This window comes from Solanum tuberosum, unplaced genomic scaffold (assembly GCF_000226075.1).
Source record: "Solanum tuberosum cultivar DM 1-3 516 R44 unplaced genomic scaffold, SolTub_3.0 scf00102, whole genome shotgun sequence".
Lineage (NCBI taxonomy): Eukaryota > Viridiplantae > Streptophyta > Magnoliopsida > Solanales > Solanaceae > Solanum > Solanum tuberosum.
In genome coordinates, this window is record NW_006239028.1 from 40,326 (window position 1) to 63,444 (window position 23,119).

The 23,119-nt window shown below is 32.9% G+C and overlaps 2 protein-coding genes across 2 annotated transcripts; both read right to left on the reverse strand.

The window, feature by feature from the left end:
• Positions 1-253: 253 nt before the first annotated feature.
• Positions 254-11,876, reverse strand: LOC102586490 (26S proteasome non-ATPase regulatory subunit 2 homolog A). The gene is made up of 26 exons (XM_006348763.2): positions 11,770-11,876; positions 11,537-11,676; positions 11,262-11,362; positions 10,297-10,417; positions 10,162-10,221; positions 9,967-10,034; positions 9,105-9,147; positions 6,897-6,962; positions 6,702-6,740; positions 6,533-6,615; positions 4,996-5,110; positions 4,720-4,794; positions 4,316-4,474; positions 3,771-3,878; positions 3,576-3,680; positions 3,352-3,492; positions 3,164-3,268; positions 2,788-3,009; positions 2,488-2,601; positions 2,201-2,416; positions 1,946-2,005; positions 1,741-1,854; positions 1,568-1,653; positions 1,195-1,303; positions 906-1,084; positions 254-800 (listed from the first exon to the last, which is right to left on the reverse strand). The coding sequence occupies exons 2-26, from the start codon at positions 11,660-11,662 to the stop codon at positions 725-727; spliced, it is 2,691 nt and encodes an 896-aa protein (XP_006348825.1). The 5' UTR covers positions 11,663-11,676; positions 11,770-11,876; the 3' UTR covers positions 254-724.
• A 990-nt stretch (positions 11,877-12,866) lies between these two features.
• Positions 12,867-14,767, reverse strand: LOC102586822 (TBC1 domain family member 5 homolog A-like). The gene is made up of 3 exons (XM_006348764.2): positions 14,086-14,767; positions 13,704-13,728; positions 12,867-13,592 (listed from the first exon to the last, which is right to left on the reverse strand). The coding sequence occupies exons 1-3, from the start codon at positions 14,713-14,715 to the stop codon at positions 13,069-13,071; spliced, it is 1,179 nt and encodes a 392-aa protein (XP_006348826.1). The 5' UTR covers positions 14,716-14,767; the 3' UTR covers positions 12,867-13,068.
• Positions 14,768-23,119: the final 8,352 nt, after the last annotated feature.

Consider the following 23,119-nt stretch of genomic DNA (forward strand, 5'->3'; position numbering starts at 1 on the left):
ATATTACACTACTTGAATAACTAATCATTTAACCAAATGAGCACCTTTCATTTAGTTTTCAAATATGTTATCTTAAAAACCACAATCACAGAGAGCTATAAAGTTGGGTTAAATATGTTGACATTATCAAACAAAACATCATGTTTTTTCTCCAGTTAAATAGTACTCTCTTCTCACATGTTCGACTTGACATACCATTTCTATTTTTAATATGGCGGACAAAAAGAGAGAGGGAGAACAACAGGCCCAAAACTGAGAGCAATACTTCATCATAGGCAGAAACTAATATGATAGTAAAAATATTGTCATTTTCATCTTTTACATAACTCAGCTCTCGCAAAGCATAAAGCAGTATCATTAAACTATGCCTGAAATAAAACAGATCCCGTGAACGTGAACAGAAAACTGTAACAACGATTTCGGTTTCAACTTCTGAAATAAATAACTATCTGGAGTTTTATACAGAGCACATCAATGGGGCAAAAGTAAAGAACACATCATGAAAGACAGTGCCGATGAAAAACAGACTACGAAACTTTCCGACACTTCTAAGCAAAGATGGCCCTGATAGCCACCATGTTAGTAAATGGATCTCATCGCAAAGAGCAACGTTCAGCAAATTAAACAGCCTTATCAATAACTCCAGCCATTCTTCCTTGAACAAATATCGTAAGCCATCTAAAACTTCTTCTGACTCGTCCATTCATATACCTCATTGAGATCACTATTGATCATCTCTGTAGTCGGGATTCTCCTTCAAGATAACAAAGCCTTCAAGAATGGGCGAGAGAGGAATGTACCTGAGCATTGACAACAAATGTGAGTAAGACAAGCTACATGAACGACAACTTCTTTTTTTTAAAATGTCTTCAGAATAAATATCAAATCGCAAAGCGTAAGTATACTTCTCGGTTGCGAGCTCAGCTCGATCGCCGGCAGCAAGGAGAACCGGGGTAGAATGGGTCTGGAAACCAGTAATGGTCTTGGGCCGACCTGCCTGACCTACAACATCAACAGCTTGGCCAACACGGACAGGAACCGACAAGGGTTTCAAATTTTCATCCACAGTCAGCAGCATCCTTGGCTGTGAAGCAAGAGAAAAAGGACATAAAATTAGGAGCTGATAGCAGGAAAGCCAGAAATGGACCAAAAAAAAGGAAAAAAGAGAAATGCTTTGTTCAATGGACAGCAAACCTGCATAGCTAAAGTTAGGAAATAAAGAATATAGTGATATTTCCCCAAGATAATGGCCTTCATATCAAGACATGCATGCAGCAGAGTAACCAGTCCAGCCAATGCAGTCCTGAAAAGGTTCAAAGGTGGTCAACTATGGAACTCTGTATAGGATCAAAGAGAGCTACTAGCTCATTAAGCTCTGAATAGCAGTATTTTATATTATAGTTAATCAGCCTCTAAAGAATAAATCTACTACAGACTGCAACAGAATTGGGATATAACAAACTAGAGTAACAGTTCAAAGTTTAATGCACCAATGTTCACTGTTACACATCAAGAAGAGAACTTGTCTCCATTGAACTATATGCAAGTTGTAGAAGAGAGGGCTTACGGAGATAACAGAAAGTGTTCAGAATGATATGGTGAGAGAGTTAACAATCCCTTTCCCAAATGAACAAGACCCTGGGCGATCCGCACCTGCAGAAGCGATTCCAACGATCAGATCAGACCGTGAACTTAATATTACAGAGTTCCCATAAGAGAACTAGGAAAATTAGTTCTTACACAGAACAGAAGGTTGGCTTCTTTGTAGTAGTAACTGGACAGATTACGCAGCATGCCAGCTATTCTGGCATTGTTTGTTCCTGCACCTATCAATCCCAAAGAAATGATAGCAGCCTACATACAGCATTTAGATAAGCAGTTCAGATTTGAGAATTCTTTTTAATAGTAACACAAATATCTACTTTCTGCCGTTCTTCAAACATACCATAGCTACTTCGGAGTCTGAATCATGACTAAGCCTGCTCAGAGTGTCCATCACATTGACCTGTACGGACCACCAAGGAGCAAAAGTTATGCTTGCACATGACCCCAAAAAAAAGAAGAGGAAAAAACCTGGGCATCTACTGCTTATGAGTGAAAGACCTAACAAGAATACTTTTAAGTAACTCAACTCTAAAGAAGCAACAGAAAAAGGACAAATGAAGGAGAGGTCAATGATAAAAGTTATTTTTCACTATACTTTTGGGTTTGAAATGCAGAGAAGGGCAAGAGCCAAAGGAACTGCTCTTCTGATATTTTGCTCTCCATACTGCAAAAGGTGTTCTAGTGAACGTATGGCCATTTCGAGTCCAAGTTCTTCAGCCATTGCCACCATTGCAATACCCAGGACGGCCGGTCCCTGGAAGGTTTCACCCTTCTCAAAATGTTGGGCACATTGACCAAGAAAATGTTGGACCTGAGACATTGAAACTTTCAGTTATTGTGTTACCCTCATGAAACCACTTAAAAGCACAAGTCTTGTACTACCTTGAGCACATTGCCTGTTCCAGCATAGGCACAAGAAAGCAGGGTCATATCGCAATGCTTTCTAATCTTTTCATTGAAGGTCTTCGAGACCTCGGCTGTAGCCTCAACACTTTCCTATAGAAAATAGCAGATGGATCCAAAATCATTATTGCAAGAAAAAAGATCCGCAAAATCTCAAAGTTAACTGCATGAACATTGATCCGCAAATGTCCAGGCTATTGGGATTCCAAGAACTGGAAGTTAATTATATTTATCCTCCCAAAGTTAATGACAGCTACAGCACAAAAAAAATTGGTTTACCTGCTTTCCAAGATACAGGAGACCAAGACCAAGAGGCAACAGACGGGCAAAGGGCTCTCCCAATTCTGACTCACTTCGTTCCATCAATGCGAATATGATGGCCTGAGCAATCTCTTCGTTGCATGAACCAACATATACCAATCCCAATGATATAGCAGTAAAGGCAAGCACATCAAGGGACGCCTTGCTATCTCCAAGTATTGGGGTCAATTTACTACGGATCTGAAAATCAGTGAAGTCAATTAAATAGTTGTAAATCTCTAGAACCTTCCGTTGCAACGAAAATAAAGTTTTTACATGGTAAACCTATTGCTAACTACAAAAGAGATTAGTAAGTTTCATGTCCACACAATTAAAAGACAACAAGGAACTCTACCTGCTCATTCTGAGAACCAGCATAAGCAAGACCAAGGCCCATTATAGCACCGATTCTAATTGAAGGGTCCTCTTTGTCTATGTACTCAGCTAGAAGTGCCAATGCCTGCTCAAAAGAATTATATTAAGATCTAGGGCTATCAAGTTTTGCAGAAGAAATAGAGTAGAACACAACATCAAGGAACTCACAGGGTCACATTCGTTCTTGATACCACAGTTCACAATCCCAACTCCCAATAGTGCACCAGCAATGACGTGGGTATCAGTACTATGGAAATACTTGTCAATTTGTGCAAGACCAGAATCAACATCCCAAAGCAGGATCATACCCTAAATGTTTAGGCAGGAACAATCGTTAACCTCATGATAGCTAATGAAAAACGAACAGTGACGCCCGGCTATAAACAACGCACCAGACTAGCAGCAGCGCTAGCTTTTCCATGTTCTTTATTTTTGAAAAGCCAGCTTGTTGAGGCACCACCACTTGACGCCTCTGATGGTACTGTCATCAACTTATCCTGGAGCCGAAATATAAAGTGAATAGAAATATTCAGACCGATATATATATATATATATAGTAACCTAAACAAACAGAGCGCATTATATACCTGACCAAAGCCAGCATTGACAAAGGCATTTACAAATGTAGAGGCCAAATTTTGTCGTGCTGAATCTACACTTGCCCCCGCACTAGCCCGGCCATCAAGCAAATGTGGCTGATAAATTAAACCAAGGGAATTAGCACAATTTTTTGGTTACGAATGCTTTCTGTTTGAACAGAGTTAGGATATGTAATAAACATAATTTGCCAAACAAGCTCTTCTTCACCAAGGATATTAAGAAATTAAACAAGATACTATTCTTTAGATGAAGAAAATAAAACAAGATATTTTGTTTAGCTCATCCATTATTATTCTTTTCATTCTGGGGGCGGGGGGCGGATTAAAAGGTTGGTCTGCACTTCACACATTAAATGTTGGCAAAACGTTGCAAGGTGAAGAGCATTCACCAAAAGAAGATCAACACAGGGTCAAGAGCATTCACCACCCAGGGACTGTTAGGTTCATGTATTTAAATTAAGAAATAGAGAACCTACGCAACAGTAGATGCAAATCAAACGTGACAAGGGAAGGATAAATTTATAAATGCAAACCTTGTATATGTCGTCAGGGGTTTTTGCTTCCATGACCTCAATATCACGAGCAAGTGTAAGATAGCCTTCACTTAATTTAGTGTTGTTAATAATCTCCTGTAATCCTTCTCTTTCTTCATCTTCTGCACACATCTCTTCATCAAGCTCAAATGTCTGACCCTGCATATCCAGACATTAATCAGCAATCTGAGATGAACCATCGAAGACAAAACTGATCTATGTCGCAAGCTATAAATCCAGCACTAATAACTCTCTGGGGCAGGGAATGCGGGGTCAGGAGAGAATTATTTGGAAGTAAAGGGAAGAGAGGACATTGAGAAGAAAGAGAATCCATAAAAGGAAATCCACACAGAGACATTGTGAGCCAGAAAATGACAAATAGAATAAAATAATAGAGAACTTACATGGCGAGCAAGAATGTAACAGAACTGCTTCTTCCGCAGAAGATCATCACACGATGTAAACACTTGCTTTACATACTGCAAACAATTATATAAACCAAACCAAAACAAAATCAAATTATACCCTAATTTCAAATATAAAATCTACAGATCAACTAGACTCTTAACTTTCAAGAGAACAGATCCATTACACTTAAGCAAACATCCCTACGCTCTAACAAACGATGTTTCTTTTAAAGAAAGAGTGGGGGGAGAATGGTAGTAATAAAAAATGCAGACCTGTGTGTTATCCAGGTATAGTGCAGTCACAAGTGCACTGGGATACTCCTCAAATTTCATATAGATGGTATATGCAATATCAAGAACCAACATGTCGTCAGGTCCAGGAAGGTATCTGTTAGACAAAAAAATCATGAGTTCTAATGCAGAAGTCATGGAGAATCCAATGTAGACATTAGATAATATTTAAGACCAGAGGTAATCGCCAGCAGAAAAAAACAAAAGAAATGATGGAATAACAAAAAGCAAATGTGGGTGTGTGTGTGTGTGTGTGTGGGGGGGGTTGATAAGTAACATAGTATCTTTTTATATCTTAAAAAGAAGTCACGGGGTTTTTTTACTTCTTGGCTTCCACCAGAGAGGAATTGACACATCTAAAGCAAGCTGAAAATCGGAAAGAAGGGCTTCCTAAGAACCTTGTTACTCAAGTGAGACTGAAAATTTGAACTACTAACCAGAACAAACCAGTAATTCAGACTTCACTTCTACAAAGTTATCCACTCCCAAAGATAGGTTTGCAAGGGGTAATGAGTAAGGATCTCAGTACCAACATGCCTTCGCTTATTTCTTGTAGGAAGATCCAAACGACTATTATTACCTTGCGTCAGACTCTACCTATATCATTCCCAATTCTGAATTTAGTCTGTCCTTGATGAAAACTTCCAAGGCATCACGTGAACCAACTATCTTTAGAAAATAAATGTTCAGGAAGTGGTAGGCCCTCGTCTTAAAAGTAAGCATAAATAGTACAGTACAACAAAAGAACTTCTAGGCAATGCCTCGAGGGCCTTGAATCATAACAGCACAATACAGCAGGCAATGTCATATAGACACATCACGAGTTCGAATCCCAGCTAATGAATCAAGTTGTCTGGTCTTCATTAAGTAGAGAAGGCAAGAGAGTCGCGCATTATCCACCAAATCTCGAAGCTTGATACAATGGATTTGTAGAAAGGTCTCTTTCTAAGCAATGCATCAATTTTAGTTAATAACTTCGAATCTACAATCCAACTCGACATAGCCACAAATAAAACTATGTATGTAAATGTTCATAGCACTAGAGTGATTTGGTAATCCTGGTCAGCTTTCCTTTGGCATGGCTTTCTTACTGTAATGCAATAGATCAACTCCAATTTTTACAGTAGTTCCATTATCAAATGAACACACAACTTATAGGTTGGTGGTAAACTACAGATAATAGAGGACGCATGAGAATAGCACATAAGGGTGTAGCCTAGTAGTCAATGAAGTGGGTTCAAAACCATGACCCCCCAGGTTAAATTCCCAGTGAACGTTTGTGACTACCTGGCACCTGCACTGGTGGGGGAGGTATCAGGTACCCAATGGAATTAATCGAGGTGCGTGCAAGTTGGACAGTGCACCATGGTTATCATAACAAAAATTGAGGATGATGAGACTAACTAAGAGCATCAAAACTACATAAAACTCCAGCAAATCTTAATTTCCCAAGAGAAAATTCGCAAGATTCAAATATTCTGACAAAGAACTTCCAAAATTGTGTCCTGAGCAAACTCACTTTGCTGAACTGGTGAGATAGGAGCATGTCCTTTTGTAATTTGTATTATCAACGTGCTCGACTAAGAGATCAAGATCTTCAACCTGAAATAATTCAAACAGATGCCTCATCAGCACCACTCATGGAAACAGTGCATAGGTTATGTAAAGACACGGAGAGAGAAAAATACCTCCATTAAAAGATCGACAGCCTCAGGTTCAGCATTATGCTGCATTGCAGAACAAGGTATCAGTCAAAATTTGGTATCTTTGAAAACAAAAGGAGATGAAAGTGATATGTTTCCGCATCAATACAGGAAAAAAGGAAGTAAACTTTTATAGTTCTATCCTGCAACTCAACTAAAATTAAATCTGAAGAATGATACCTTCATGTGAAAAGCAACAATTTGTTGCACAAGCTCCATTAGATCATCAATTGAGGCTTCTTCACTCTGACATTGTTAATGCATCGTAAGAATAGAAACACAAAAGCTGATTAAAAACCTAATTTTAGAAGTTATTGCATGACGCAGATGTAAAAAGGTATGCATAACATTCACAAGATAAAGGTCGAAAAAGGCTTGAAGTAGTTTGCTGCTACTTATTCAAAATAAAAAAGAACAGGTAAATGTTACAACCTTTTAAAAAGAACAGGTAAACGTTACAGCCTTCAAGCAGCAAATTTGTACATATAAACCTACTAGTTCCATCAGGTTTGTGCTAAGCCCGGACTCAAACTCAAATATAAAAACAATAATTATAATAATTAATTTTACTTCATAACATATCATTTGGTATCACATTAAACATGATTTGGTGATTAGTATTCATAACTATCAAAGTTTTTAACACATGATTGGATAAGTACCAATAGAAAAACTATTTATAAGAAAGTAAACTTGGGTAGAGAGTTTGAAATTATCAAAGGGACACACGACGTTTAGTAATCTATAAAACAACATGATTTAAAATATTTAAATGATTACAAGTGGACAAAGATCATTAATAAAAAACATTGCGAGTTCTATGAATTTCTGAGTAGACAATTTCTTAGTTAGAAATAAAATAAGTTTCTTCCAATATTTATTGAGTTTTAATTTCATGGAGCAAGAGTTTCAGCAAAACTTTTATTTTTCTTCTAGAATCATCCAACAGGACAAAGAATTTCAATAAATTCTAGTACTACAATATTTCTACCCTTAGTCTACAACTTGTTTGGATGGTTGTTACCTATTATATTATATTGTTAGTTTAAATAAGATGTTTGATTTGGTTGTTACTAAAATCATATTGTACCATATCATTAAATTCACCATTACATAACATGAAAAGTCTCATTTTATGTAACAACCGATTTGGTGTAACATATTCCCATTTTTCCCCTCACTTTTTTCTTAAGATCATTCTCACTTGGGCCTTTGTTATTGGTGTAACTATATGAATCTCTTCTTACCAATTATTATATTAATTATTACCTTTTAGTTAATACTCTCTCTTACATTAATAGTCCCTTCCCTCAAAAAAATATCTCAAAACAATTGTTAGTACCAAATTAAAATGTACAATTAGTTTCAATTATACCCTTATAGTTCTCTTAAAAATTGTTTTGATTCTCAAAAAGCATCTAATGAATATGGTAATTTAGTAATACGTTGTATATATATTGCTTTTTAATAGACATGAAAAAAAAACAATAATTATAATGGAATGGATGGGGTATTCTTCAAGGGTTTATAAAAAGTAAAAAAAGAAGTAAAATGGATCAAATGGAATCCTTATTAATGTACTTCAATTATAATTTATTAATATTCTTATAAGACTATTAATAAGTTAATTTTTATAAAGCCTCTAAATTGAGGTCAAAACTATTGTAATATAAACTTGAAGTTATTGAAATTTTTTTGTTGTATTAAATTATTCTATAAGATGGAAATTTTTTTTGCAGAAACTCCTGCTGGAAGAAATTACGAATGAAATTAGAACTTAATAAATATCAAATTAAATTTATTTCTGTAGATAATTAATACTTAAGTTGCTTGCTCACAAATTCATAAAAATGCCAATACTCTTCGATTTATGATCTTCATTGAATTGTACTTATTTACGTATTTAAATCATGTTATTTTATAAAATATCTAATCACTTGTGTTCTGTTTTTTTTAATTCTCCCGCCAAACTTTTTTCCTCATAAATAGTAATTTTAATTAAAATATCCAATTATATGATTAAGAACTTAAATAATTATGAAGACTTATCAACTGTCCAGCGAGCCATTAGATTATATATTAATTATAAAGTAAAAAAATATGATATAAATTATACTTCTTTAATTAAATTTATTACTTTTATACCTTGAGTTTGGGCCCAGGCCCGGGCCTCGTGGAACTACTGTAGTAGTAATATGCAGAGAATCAATGACTTGTATAAAAATGATAGAAGGTACATATGAACATAGCAGTAAAGTTAGCCTGAATTGCTGATGCATCAAGTAACCAGAACTCTAAACAAAGCATGAACAGCACAAACTGTATAAAAAACACATAGTAATATTCTTCTGAAACCTTACACAACTTAAGAGATAAAGGAAAACAAACCTGTCGTTTTACATACTCTTGTGAAATTTCTCCAGCTAAGTTCCTGTAGAAATAATCGGTTAGCCAATACTTGAGGTGCCAAAATGGACTGGGCAAGAATTGAGAAATGAAACACATGAATTCACACACAAAGTAATGTGTATACTGTTTAGAGCTAGTATCTTAATATTGAAATGGAACACAATCAGAAAGTCATCTCATGCATTACACTGGAAACCAGCATTAACATCACACAACAATATAGATAAACATCTCTGGATGACGCCAACGGTGATTTTGGGTCAGTCAGCGTCCAACATGACAGATCCATCAAACAGCATACTAAATCCCATAGACACAGGTGCAAGTTAATTCTGCCAGGCCGTCACTAAAGCTAAAGTAGATGGGCTCACACTGGATGTTGTAGCTGGGATTCGAGCTTGGAATCTCCATGTCGTTACTCCTACAGCTCAACCCCAACACTTGGGACAAGGACATAGATACACTTCACTACTGCTATATATTCCTTTCCCCTAAAAATGAACCATCACTCATGCAAATATAGAGTTTATTTCCTTATCCTAGATCAACTTAACACGCAGCTGCGCTAGGTACTATGTTTCACAAAACAGCACATGCCAGAGATTTTATGCACACACTCATTTGCACCATTGATGTCCGTCAAGACTGGGAAATAATATAAATACAAATATGAGCTCGTGAAAGAGCTATACTTCCCAGAGAAGATGCATATTTTCTGAAGTCATATCTTGGTAAGCTATTCCAAAATAAGTTTTAAATAATCGTAAATAATATTAATATGTTCTTACTAAAGGAATAATCATATAAATGGGAAGAACAGAGAGCTGCCTATCAAACTTACCTAACGTATTCATGTCCCCAGGAACCAATTTCACCTTGGGAGCCCACCAGTCTATACTTCAAGCTCTCCTGTAAGAACCAATAGAATTGATAATAGCCATAAAATAGATGAAGAAGTTGTTAATGTTCACAAAAGCACGAGTAATGGCATATTACACATGCACAGTTATTAAAATACACCAAAAACAAGACATACCCTTTCTCCTTCAGCAGACATTGTCAGAGCCAAAACAGAAAGTATATCTGCCATAAGTTTCTGCATGCAGTTGAAATTGCGTAAGTGAAATTTATTCAACTTCGACAGCAGTTAAGTGCAATGCCAATTCCATACCTTCAAATCTGAGTCTGGCATTTTTTCATAATATCCCTTCAGTGTCCCATAGTGGGGACGCAAGAACTTTAATGGTTTTGGAACTGAGGTCATCGAGCTTGTTGATGTACGAATTTCCTGTCTATAACAAAGGAAAGATGAATAAGCATAAGAGCCAAAAAGAAAATGAGTCCTTGCCTATGTAAAGGACAGAACCTAAAAAGTTAAAGGATTGAAGATTTAAGCCGGTGCCTGATTTCACATACAAACTGAAGATAGGAGCTTATAGACACGGTCTAGAAAAAAAAAAAAGCTATAGTTTAATCTTCCACAGATATTTCGAGGATGCAACATTATAATGTACATGCTTCATATGCATGTAGTGCTTGCTAATTCTCCAAAAGGCTATCTTTTACAAATGCTTACAAACATTTTCCATCAGTTGTCATGTCTAACTTGCCATGTCTAACTGATAGATTTAGAACTGTCAAAGGGGGTCACAGTTCTTTCTGAAAGAGTTACCAAAGAACATGTCCGCTAACAATAAAACTGCAACTATTACATTTATATTCAAGAACGTTTCTTCTACTACAGGTGTACTTAGCATATACGCACAGAGAAGAGAAAAAGGGGAATGTGGAACCATCTTCAAGCAGCTATTTACCTATAATGAAATAAGGCACCTTAAAGCACTAAAGACAACTTCTACCAGGCAGCTCCCCTCCTTGTGTGTACCCGGATTTCCCTCAAAACAACACAGCATGCGAAGGAGCTAGAATATCAAAGCCCCAAAAACATATTTAATCTCCCAAGTGGAGCTTAACAAAAGCAAGAGCCTTTACACTATCTATAGCTGTAACCATTGTCCAATTTCAGCTCACCTCAACAACAACCCCTTAATCCCAAACTAGGTCAACTTCGTTTGATGAATCCTCAACATCCACATACCCGAAAAAACACAAAAAGAAAGGGTGAAAGAGAAATACCTCATACTCTCAAGTGCAACCTTTTGTAGTCCTGGATCAGCATCTTGAGCCCTCTCCACATACAGTTCCAATTGCTGCTTCAACGCCAAATCCTCCTCCGACTAATCCCAGCAAAATCATAAATCATACAACGAAAACACAATCTAATCAATCAAATTTTAAATTTTGATTCCGTGATAACTCTCTTAGCACAGTATCCCTCAAAATTAGTAACAACAACTAAAAATTCCAAAACTAAAACATTCAAAATTCGATTTTTATTCAAGTTCACTTACGAGATCTTCATCCTTCTTATCATCCTTCTTCTTTGGGTCTTTAGACGGAACCTTAATTGTTGCCTCTTCTTTTGTAGACTTGCTGCCGCTAGCATCTGTACCGTTTGGATCCGGAGTCTTCGACATTATCAGCTAAAACCCTAGCAGAGAAAATAGAAGTAGTAAGTACAAATTTATTGAAATTGATTGTGCAATAGCTTGATTTCATCAATTCAAATACAAAGTGAACATACGGAAAATAGCACTGATGTTGAACACTGACGAGAGAAGAACAAAGGTTTTCGTCTTCACCAAGCAAAAGTTGTACTTGTTTGGTTTTTGTTGTAGCACTTTTTTTTATATATTTGCAGAGACAAAAGGGACAAGAAGATTTGTGGGCTTGCCCAACTTTAACGGCCCATTTATGGTCATAGACTCTTTTAAGCCCAAAATGGTACTACTTGTTTAGTGTGGGCTTGCTACTGGATCTGGTAAGTAGAGAGTGGGCTTGCCACTTTAACAACCCATCTTAGATCAAGTGGGCGCTGATATTTGAAATTTTATTTGACCACGAATACAAATTGAAGTTTTTTTTTTGTTTTTTTTTGAGTAATTCGGAGTGAAAATACTTTTTGTTGTTTTTCAAATTCTTGAAAATTCTGAAATTCAACTTCAATTTTGAAGTACAGAATGTATGGCCAAAATTCTCAATCTTAAAATTAGCTGTTTATATTGCAAAGATTAGCATTTTTTTTAAAAAAATCAATATTTATTGGAGTAGTATATATATGTAGCCAACTGATCAAAAACTTTAATCATATGCCTATGCAAAGTTCTTTTCTTTTTCTTTTCCTTCCTGAGGGAGTGGTAAAGGAGGGAAATGAAATGATTGTATGAATTGAAAAAACTCACCTCTAGAGCAAAAGTAAGATGCTCATGTAATCTTTTCTCTTTTATTTTTTCCTTTCTCAGACTTTTTTTCCTCTAATACAATTTTGGAAATCTTTATGTAAATTTTGAAATTCAAACTTGAAAAAAATAGTTTATTGGCTACAAACCACATGAAATTCGCGTACATATGAATTGTTTTTAATCAGACAAGTTTATAGGAGTCTATATCTTGGATTACTAAGTTAATCTACTCAAATAAAATAAAGCCACCTCCTCCATCTGTTTCTCAATCGAACTCATGAACTTGCCTAATGCAGTTTACATCTCTTGTGTGTTATAGGCGACTATGGTGTCCTTGTTGCCAAAAAAGAAAAGAAAAAACTGAAGGTACAAAAACATTACTACTTCAGTACAAGTTTATAATCAGGCATGAAGCTTTAATGTCATTATAAAAAGTTTAAAAAATTCAAAAGTGTTAAACAACACAAAGTTCCCTTGGTCTGATTTGTAGAACTATAAAAAAAAAAAAAGGTGTTTGCAGACACAAGTAGAACTAATACACAAACACTCACTCAAAATAACTTTAAATTCAATGTAAAATCTATTTGAATATCCCCTGCTTTTGTCCTTGTGTTCTGAACCAATTGATAATTTTTTTATCTTCAAGGAAGTTCATACTGATCCTCAGTGTCCTGTTGTCTTTTGAACTCTTCCATGGTCATTTTCTCACCATTTTTACCATAAAAGTAGTTGCCATTGTCCGAAAATCTCGTGTCACTCAATCCTTGCCTTTCCATCATATTGGCATTGTTATTGTAGCTGCTAGCATGATCGTTGTTGTTGTTGTTGGGATTCTCATTCTTGATGTCATAGTAGTACTTGCCATTGTTCAAGAATCTTGTGTCGCTTAATCCTTGCCTCTCTGACATATTCTCGGAGTATCCATTGTTGTTGTTGTTGTTGTAACTATTGGAGAAACCGTTGTTGTTGTGATTCTCGGAGAAAACATTATTGTTGTTAGTGTTGTAATTCTCAGAGAAGTCATTGTTGTTGTAATGCTCAGAGAAACCATTGTTGTTGTTGTAATTCTCGGAGAACCCATTGTTGTTGTTGTTGTTGTAATTCTTGAAGTAGCTATTGTCGTTGTTGTTGTTGTAATTCTCATAGTAGTCTTTGTTGTTGTTGTATTTCTCGGAGAAACCATTGTTGTTGTTGTTGTTGTAATTCTCGGAGAAAACATTGTTGTTGTTGTTGTTATATTTCTCGGAGAAATCATTGTTGTTGTTGTTGTTGTTATTGTATTTCTCGGAGAAATCATTGTTGTTGTGGTTGATGTTGTTGTTGTAATTCTTGAAGTAGCTATTGTCGTTGTTGGTGTTGTAATTCTCATAGTAGTCTTTGTTGTTGTTGTATTTCTCCGCGAAAACATCTTCATTGTTGTTGTTGTTGTTGTAATTCTCGGAGAAAACATTATTGTTGTTAGTGTTGTAATTCTCAGAGAAGTCATTGTTGTTGTGGTTGATGTTGTTGTTGTAATTCTCCGAGAAAACATCATCATTGTTGTTGTTGTTGTTTTTCTCGGAGAAATCATTGTTGTTGTTGTTGTTGTAATTCTCCGAGAAAACATCATTGTTGTTGTTGTTGTTTTTCTCGAAGAAGTCATTGTTGTTGTGGTTGATGTTGTTGTTGTAATTCTCCGAGAAAACAGCATTGTTGTTGTTGTTGTAATTTTGGGAATAGCCATTGTTGTTCTCAGAGTAGCCATTATCGTAGTTGTAATTATCAGAGTATCCATTGTTATTGTTGTTGTTGTAGGACTCGTCCGTGTTGAAACGGGCACCTTGGAATTCCTTGGCAGGAGTTTGAGTTTCTACATCATGATCAAAATTCGTGAGAGTAGTAGAAGGAACTTTCTGAGAATGAGGACCATAAAGTCCATAAGGAGTGTCACTCAAAAGTGGTGCTGGTGCTTCAATGTCACCTTCCTCCGGTGCCCCCGCCGGTGTTGGCAAGCCAGGATCTTGATCATCCCCTCCTGGTGATGGTGATGGTGTTGGACTTAAAGACGACAACGGAGGAAATCCAAAATCATTAAAGTCCGGTGTTGGTGCTGGTGCTGGTGTTGGTGACGAAGTTGGACTTAACGATGAAAAAGGGGGAAAACTAATTTCATTAGAAATCGGAGTAGGAGCAGGTGAAGGAGATGTAGGAATGATCATAAACTTGCTATTTCTAGCTTCAATTTGCACAAATGGAGTAGAAATCACCAAGAACAAAATGCACACCACTTGCTTGATGAAATGCCCCATAGTGGAAAAAAAAGTTTTAAAGTAGAATATTGAGGTGTATTGGTTTCTTCGTTCTTATGGAGAGTTTATATAAAGTAGTTAAAAGTGCAATATTTTGGTTTAATTTAGCTTTCCGTGATGATGTGCGTAGATTGAGGAATTGTGGGGAAAAATTTGTGTGATTTGTGGGGTAGGTGAAATTATGGCTTTTGGTGCATGCTGCATGTGCTATTCCATTAAGAATGTCTAACCAAGAAGGCTCCTTAATTATAGGCAGAAAATAAAAAAACATGATTTGGTCCATAGTCAAAAGATAGTGTGTTTATTTGTCTTGTGGCTTTCTATTATTAATATGTCTCATCACTTTTTATTTTGTACATTACTTAAGAAATTATAAATAAGAAGATAAGTTTACTAATTCACTCCTTAAAAAACTTCTTTGAAAATCTTACAAACAAATGTGAATACTTTTTTTTAAAAAAAATTGCAAGGGTAATATAGAAAAAATTTAAATAATACTTTATTGATTTAGTAAGGTGGACAACTAATATGAAATAACTATTTTTAATTATCGACTAATATAGGACGGATGGGGTATTTATTTATTTTTCTTTCTTGCTTTCTAGATACTTAAAGTCAGATTAATGTTCTCAAAATGTAGGGTAATATGAAATAAAGAAAAGGGAGGGGTAGGGGCCCATTTATAACTAATTTAGCAGTTGAGTTAGGTGGATCACTTTAGTCAAAAACTTCACTCTTTTTCTTTTTGGCAATTTGAGTTTCAAATTTGTTGAAATTCTCATTTTCAGAATGACTTTCTTTTCATATCACTAAAAATATATTAAAAGAATTACTTATGGATAAATTTGTCGCTGATGGATTATTTAATGATATAGACTAACGATAAATTTTGTAGTTCTTTTGTTTTGGTATACGTAAAGATCTACTTTTCTCGGAAAAAGGAAAAAGGGTTGAAAAATATTTCAATTTTGGTCAAAATTGTTGTTACGATACCAAATTTTATGGAGGATTTTTTACCCTTGCAATATTTAATAATGTATTTTAAAGGTATTTATGTGCCCACGTGGACACATTACTATTTATAATAATGCAATATTTATGTGTCCACGTGGGCACATATATACCTTTAAAATACATTATTAAATAGTGCAAGGGTAAAAGGTCATTTCCAAAGTTCGACATTGTTATAGCAATTTCAGTCAAAGTTCGGATATATTTCCAACTTTTTTCCCACTTCTCTCTAAACTTGGTTAATTTCGAATCACAATCCTCTACTTGATAATAAAACTTATTTGCACTTAAAGTTTGAATGCAAAACATTTATCCTGCGTAATATATTTTATCTTTAGCGCGTACCATATATTTTTCGGCTTTTATTAATATACTGAAATCGTAATTTGCTCCTAAGTAGCAGCTTTCTAAGAACATAATGGTAAGGCAAAAAAGGGTAAACTAATTTTTTATGTTTTCCGTTAGAAATATACATTAGTATTTTTCATTTTTTTGAGGCCAAATGAAAGTACTTTTGTTAAATTGAGATCTTGCGTTCGAGTCTTGTGTATGAAAAATTCTTCATAAAAAATTCTTTCCTCCAAATGGGGAGCGAATTCAGAATGGATAGTCACTATGCGGATACTGAATACCGAGCGGAAAAAAAAACTTTTATTGGGTTTTGGCGACAAGGATTGATAATCACATCCCTGGATTTAATGTAATTACATGGACCACTTTCACATGTTTTATGGTTTCATTTCATTTTCATAAACCAGCCATACTTGGCTTAAAACAATTCAAAAATATTCTTAATATTGTGGTGTGATAATGTCAGCCCACTTTAGATTAATTTCACATGGTTTTCTCCAAAACACTATACATCATCAAACATATTCAATACCTTATTATTAACTTTTTTTTCTTTTCAATACTAACATAAGACTTTATTTAAAAGGAAAAGGTACAAGTACCCCTTAGATTATGACTCATATCTCAGGACTCAGGGACACACACTTTAATTAAACTAAGATCCTATTACCTCATTGAACTCATTTTTTTTTGTAATTCTATACATCTTTTTGGCTTATGTGGCATTCAAGTATCTCCCACGCGCCTCAATTGTATGGAGTCACGGAGTGTGCCACTTAGGCCAAAATGTGCACAAAATTATATATAAAATGAGTTCAGGGGTAAAAGAACCTTAGTTTAATTAAGGTGTATTTCTGGGATTTCGATCATAGTCTAGGGGTACTTATGCCTTCTCCCTTATTTAAAAAGAAAAATAAAGCTAACAATTGTCAATTTCTTATTTGAATGACTTTCAACAATCAGGCTGAATATAAGCAGTTTAACTAGCCGATAATTATGCTGATATACCTAGAGGACCTTGTGCTGCATGTATCATAATCACAAAATTGGCATGAGAATAATATACATAAGATTTCATTTTCTTTAAATTTATTTATACCATCTTTTGAAAAGAAAGAAAAAGAATAGCATAATATATGCTGCATATAAGCTAAAATAAAGAGGAAAAGGAAACTTATATCTCGAGATGATATCTCAAATTGTCACTTAAAAAGTTATATTTTTTTCTTGATTTCAGTTTTCTTGAATAAAAAAATAATTAAAATAATAACTATTAATTGAATGCTCATATGAGAAATCAATTCATATATCTCGATAATAAATAGATTTATTAATTTTTAGTGAATCGGCCAACGGCTTCAGAATTACGGAAATATATTGAGTACCTAGCTTTTAAGCAGGACATTTTATTTTTAATGGATTCCTCCTTTTTACTCTCTTTTTAAATAATAAATAAATAAATAAATAAATAAATCATGTCTTCAGCGTGATATCGAAGTTAAAACAAAAAACATTTTTCTGTAATTTGTAAGACACATTGTGTTTATTAAGGGGGTGTGTATGGTAGTTTGGTTCGATTTTTTATTTACCAAATTAAATGTGCTATTTCGTCTCTTTTAAATTTATAAATCAAATTAAATTAAATTAATAAGATTTTAATTTTTGATTCGGTTCATTTTTTCTTTCAGTAAAGTCTTCACAATATAAAATATGTAACCAATGCTTTGAAATTCCTTTAATTATAGTAAAATATAATTATTACACGGTGTTTTTGAAGAAGATGAAAATTCATAAAAAAAAATTATTAATGAAAGATAAGAAAAATCAACATGATTTGATTTGGGTTTTATTTAAGTTACTAGATATTTATGAGATATAATCTTACAAAGACTTATTGTAATTTATACCATCAAAAATTGTAAGTTCAAACTTAAAATAACATGTTACGACACATGAATTATGACAAAGCCTTCTAAGTACTTTCAAATTACATTATAATATATATTACGAAGTATAAAATATACATTTAAAAAAAAAAGAATTTATATAAACATAGTGTTGATTGATTTGGTTTCAATTATGACTTGTTTTAATTAAAACCAAAATAAATTAATTATACTCAACTCTCAAGGGGTGGGGTAGGGTGGAGTTTCAATACCAAATCAAGTTAAATCAAACTGCTAATTAATATAATTCAGTTTATCCATTTGGTGTGTTTTTGCGGTTTCCTTGAACATGCCTTTTGTGTTGTACGAAGGAAAAATATTTCACCAAAAAATAATTAATATTTTTTTAATACATATGCAAGATAAAAAATTTATAGTATATAATTTAAGCAAACACTATAGGAGTGAGATTGAATGATAAGGTGTGGGGGTCGGGAGATGGTGGCTATGGGGTTGGTGAGGGCAAGGGTATATAGGTGTTTCAGACGGAGCCACAATTTGAAAATTATGGATTATGAATTCTACTATGTTTAAGTTACTTAATTTTAAATTAATAATTTACATATATTCAAAATAATTTTTAAGACAAATACAAAGTCATGAACCCAAACTACGTAGTTGAACTCGCAATCAAATATTCTTCTATTATCTTGGATTAATTACTTGAATAAGTCCCTTTTAATTAATAATTACTATTTTTAAACATATTTTTTAATTATTACCATTTATAGCAATATATAATAATATTATGTATACTTATTTTATTAGATCTATTATTTTCTCTTGCGCTCTTTCTCCGGTTTTTTTCTATCTCTCACTATTTTTTTCTTTTCCTCCCTGGCCCTGCAGCCTCTCTGCACCCCCCTCTCTCTCTATGCTTTTTTTTCTTTCTTTTTCTCCCTGTACCTCCTCTATCTATGAATTTTCAATATTATAAAAAAAAGTTAGGTTTTTATCAAAGGCAAAAGATCTATAGAAAAGTTAGGGAAATTTTCAGAAATCGAAGAATTGGGGCTGCTTAGTTTATAGAAGAAGTCGATTAGTTTTTATTTGTTGCTTTGGCGTTGTCGACTATTTTCATTCTAATGAAGGTTATATAAATAATTGTATTCATACCTGATGAAAATTTGAAGATTTGAATATTTGTATATATGAAGATTTGAAGATATGAATATTTGAATATATGAAGATATGAATGTTTGAAACTATGAAAGTTTGAATAAATGAAGATATGATGTCATATTTGTGCCCCATACTTCCTCATATCTAAAGGTGAATTTGCATGAGAAAGTTAGATTTGAAGATATGATGTCATCTTTGTAACAAATAAAGAGACATAATAAACTGCAAAATGCATTAAACTTGAATTAAATATGTATTACACATATTAAAGTTGAATTAAAAAAGAATTAAACATGAATACAAAATGTAGCAAACGAAAGAACATTCTATGATCAGTAAACTGAATAAAATTTGTATCAATAATGAATTAAACAAGTAATCCAATCGTAACAAATCAACCAATAAACTGCAAAATGAATTAAACTTGAATTAAATATGTATTACACATGTTAAAGTTAAATTAAAAGAGAATTAAACATGAATACAAAATGTAGCAAACGAAAGAACATTCTATGATCAGTAAACTGAATAAAATTTGTATCAATAATGAATTAAACAAGTAATCCAATCGTAACAAATCAACCAATAAACTGCAAAATGAATTAAACTTGTATTAAAAGTGTATTACACAAATATTAAAGTTGAATTAGAAGAGAGAATTAAGAATTAATGAAAAATGTTACTAACGAAAGTCGAGAGAATTATCTATAGACTGAATTCAACTTGTATTATTCATGAATAAAACATGTATTATATGTGTCTTATAAATTATTTTGATTGTATCACTAAGAACATGAATGATGTTTGTAATATGAATTATAAATGTATTATAAGTATGTTACCTAAATTATTTGGTTGGTATCAATAAGAAGAGAGTGAAGTTTGCAAATTATAAATGTATTGTTGTTCACGATAAAACTTATATTATATGTGTCTTGTAAATTATTTTGATTTGTGTCACTAAAAAAATGAGTAACGGTTGCAATATGTATTAAAAATGTATTGTGCATGTCTTAAAAATGTATTATTAATGTGTTACCTAAATTATTATTGTTGGTATCACTAAGAAAGGAGTGAAGTGTGCAATATGTATTAAAACTGTATAATTCATGAATAAAACATGTATTACATGTGTCTTATAAATTATTTTGATTTACTAAGAAAAAGAGCGTAGTTTGCAATATGTATTACAAATGTATTGTGTCTATATTGTAATGTATTACAACTGTGTTACCTAAATTGTTTTAGTTAGTATCACTAAAAAGGAAGTGAAATTTGCAATATGTATTATAAATGTATTATTCATGATTTAATTCAATTTTAATACAGTTATGAAACATATATAATACAACTTTAATACAATTGAGATACAGTTCCGTAAACTTCATATTTTTCGAGCTTCAATCTAATATTTCTCCTAAAATCAATTCTAAACTTAACCAAACCCTGTTAAAAATTGAGAAATAAACTCCAAATGATATTTTTAATTATTTGTAGGAACAACCTATTTAAACTAATCACAAATTCATAAAATTTAAATAATGAATTCAAAATTTTGAAGTTTTATAATGACCATCAATGGTGAACTCTTGATGCTGTGATTTTAGAGATTTGAAATTCCTGCTTGAGCACATGATTCTTATCGTATTTTTGGGTGAAATTGCGATATATGGGCAAAAACTGATTTGAAGATATTTCTTTAAATGAAAATTTCAAAGAAAAAGAAGAAGAGACGGAAGAGAAAAAATGGCAGAGAAAGAGGGAAAGAAGCGAGATAGAGAGGCTTTCACTGTACAATTTTTTAATTCCAAATAATTGCTATATCAAATTAGAAATATTATATTGCCTATAGATGGTAAATATTTTCTTATTATTGCATATTTATGTGATTTACCCTATTATCTTTCACTAAACATACTGGGCCTTTTTGGATAGTCCATATTTCCTAATTGGGGCCTTGATTGGCCCAACAAATTTAATTCAACTTTGGCCTTTGGGCCAGTTATTCGATTGTGTTCTAGGCCTTTAAAAAAACCATAGCATGCTATCAAGGAGCTAAAACTAGGCGAATTGTACGTAAATAGTCCGTTGAATTCACTGTTTACTTTTCTTAACTCGTATACATACATTACATAAGGCTATACACATCTTATACATGAACATTCTTACTATATATATAAAAGGAAAAAAATCATAGAAATTCATTCATAACTTGTCCCAAAATATCGAATATATACTCAAACTATTGCGCCAACATCCTATCACACATCTAACCTTATTCAAAGTGAAAAGTAACACATATTTAATAACATTCTTCAAAAAATGAAACTAGGTTTGGATAGCTTAGTTGCTAAAAGTCTACAATTTAAACATTTCTAGTTACATGGATGTTATAATGGTCTATTTTTAAATTTTCACACACTATAAAGAGAGTGAGACCATTCTTCATGCCACTTGACAGTGCAAAAGATTTTAAATAGAAAATATAATAGTTCAGAAAGGTAACAACAATATCCATAATTTAAATATTAAACTGACAAAACTTGAATAATTTGGAAGGGTAGCAAAATTACTACTACTATTTTTTTTTAAATTGCCAAACAATAAAGTGAAAAAAAAAAAAAGAGCATAAAAAACAGAAGAAAAACCACAAAGCATATTCTTGACACTTGTTAATTAGTGAATGGTAGCCATTTAAATCAATAAAAGAAAAGGACTTATCATATATTGGCCCTTCTATCATGCAATTATATTCTTCGTTTCAATTTCATAAAATTATGGAAAATTAAAATCAAAATATTGTTAAGAATCACAAAAGATTTGTGGAAAATCGAAAGTATCCTTATCTCATACTACTGTCTCAATACAAGAATTGATGTTTTGAAAAAAGAAAAATGCAAAAATTATTTATAACTAAATAAATAAGCACGACATTGATTGTCGTTATTTGAGGGGAAAAAATGAGAGAAATTTATGAATAGAAAACATACCTGCATCGAGTGTTTACATAAATATATCTCCATATTAATTCTTATCACAAAGCAACTAATTAACACTACATATTTTCATTTTAATTTATGACTTACTTATAATAACTTAATTAGTACTCCATAAATTAATATAAAGACCAGTTCAAATAATTTTTTACTTGATAAACGTACCATCATGATTTATGACCGGTCCCCATTGAAAATTAATGAAAAAAAGAAGAAGAAAAAAAATAGAGATTTTAGAGAGTGAATTATTAGTCTCATCAATAATTTCTACAAAATCAAATTTGGAAGTGAAAATGAAACATCAAGTCTCGTGTTGGTTCATGGAGTAAAGACAAACCTTAAAAAGGTGAAAAAGATGTGAATATATCAATTATATATCAGAGAGGATGTAGAATATCGATATCGGATTGACGCGAAAAATGAATTCAAATGTTAATTAAGAATCTTAGGGGTCGGATAAAGAATATTAGTCCTGAAATAAAATGTATAACGAGATAACTAATATAATCCCATTGGATATTCTCTTATTCCTATCCATAGAATAGCTTTGTTTATCATGTTGAATATCCAAACGACCCCTCAAAGATTGAACTCATAAATTTAAAATTTAAATGTAATCCTGATGTGAATAGCATCAAACAAATGAATACTTTGTGTTGATCTGATTATATATATCTTTCAATTACTTAATTTATAAAATTGAAAATATACTTAATATCACCTCAAAGAAATTAAACACAAAGGACCCCCATTGAAAAATAATTGCACAACAACATCTTCTGTAACAGGTCTTCTTAAGATCATTATTGTGTTTACAATGTCAACTTCCCCTACTTTTGGGTATTGTAAGTTTGTAAATATTGGGTGTATGTGTTCGGTACAAAGAAAAAAAATGAGTTTCTTGCCTTTTTTTTTATATACAAGTAAAAAATATTATTTTGAAAGTATTTATATATAAGTTATATATATACATACACG

Coding starts and splice junctions, on each gene's coding strand:
- LOC102586490 (XM_006348763.2), bottom strand. CDS start 11,662: ATGTCGAAGACTCCGGATCCAAACGGTACAGATGCTAGCGGCAGCAAG. Junction 9,148..9,966: donor TGGGGACATGAATACGTTAG/GTAAGTTTGATA, acceptor TTATTTCTACAG/GAACTTAGCTGGAGAAATTT. Junction 3,879..4,315: donor CCCCTGACGACATATACAAG/GTTTGCATTTAT, acceptor TTAATTTATCAG/CCACATTTGCTTGATGGCCG.
- LOC102586822 (XM_006348764.2), bottom strand. CDS start 14,715: ATGGGGCATTTCATCAAGCAAGTGGTGTGCATTTTGTTCTTGGTGATT. Junction 13,729..14,085: donor CGGAGAATTACAACAACAAC/ATCAACCACAAC, acceptor ATCAACCACAAC/AACAATGATTTCTCCGAGAA. Junction 13,593..13,703: donor TGATTTCTCCGAGAAATACA/ATAACAACAACA, acceptor TCTCCGAGAAAT/ACAACAACAACAAAGACTAC.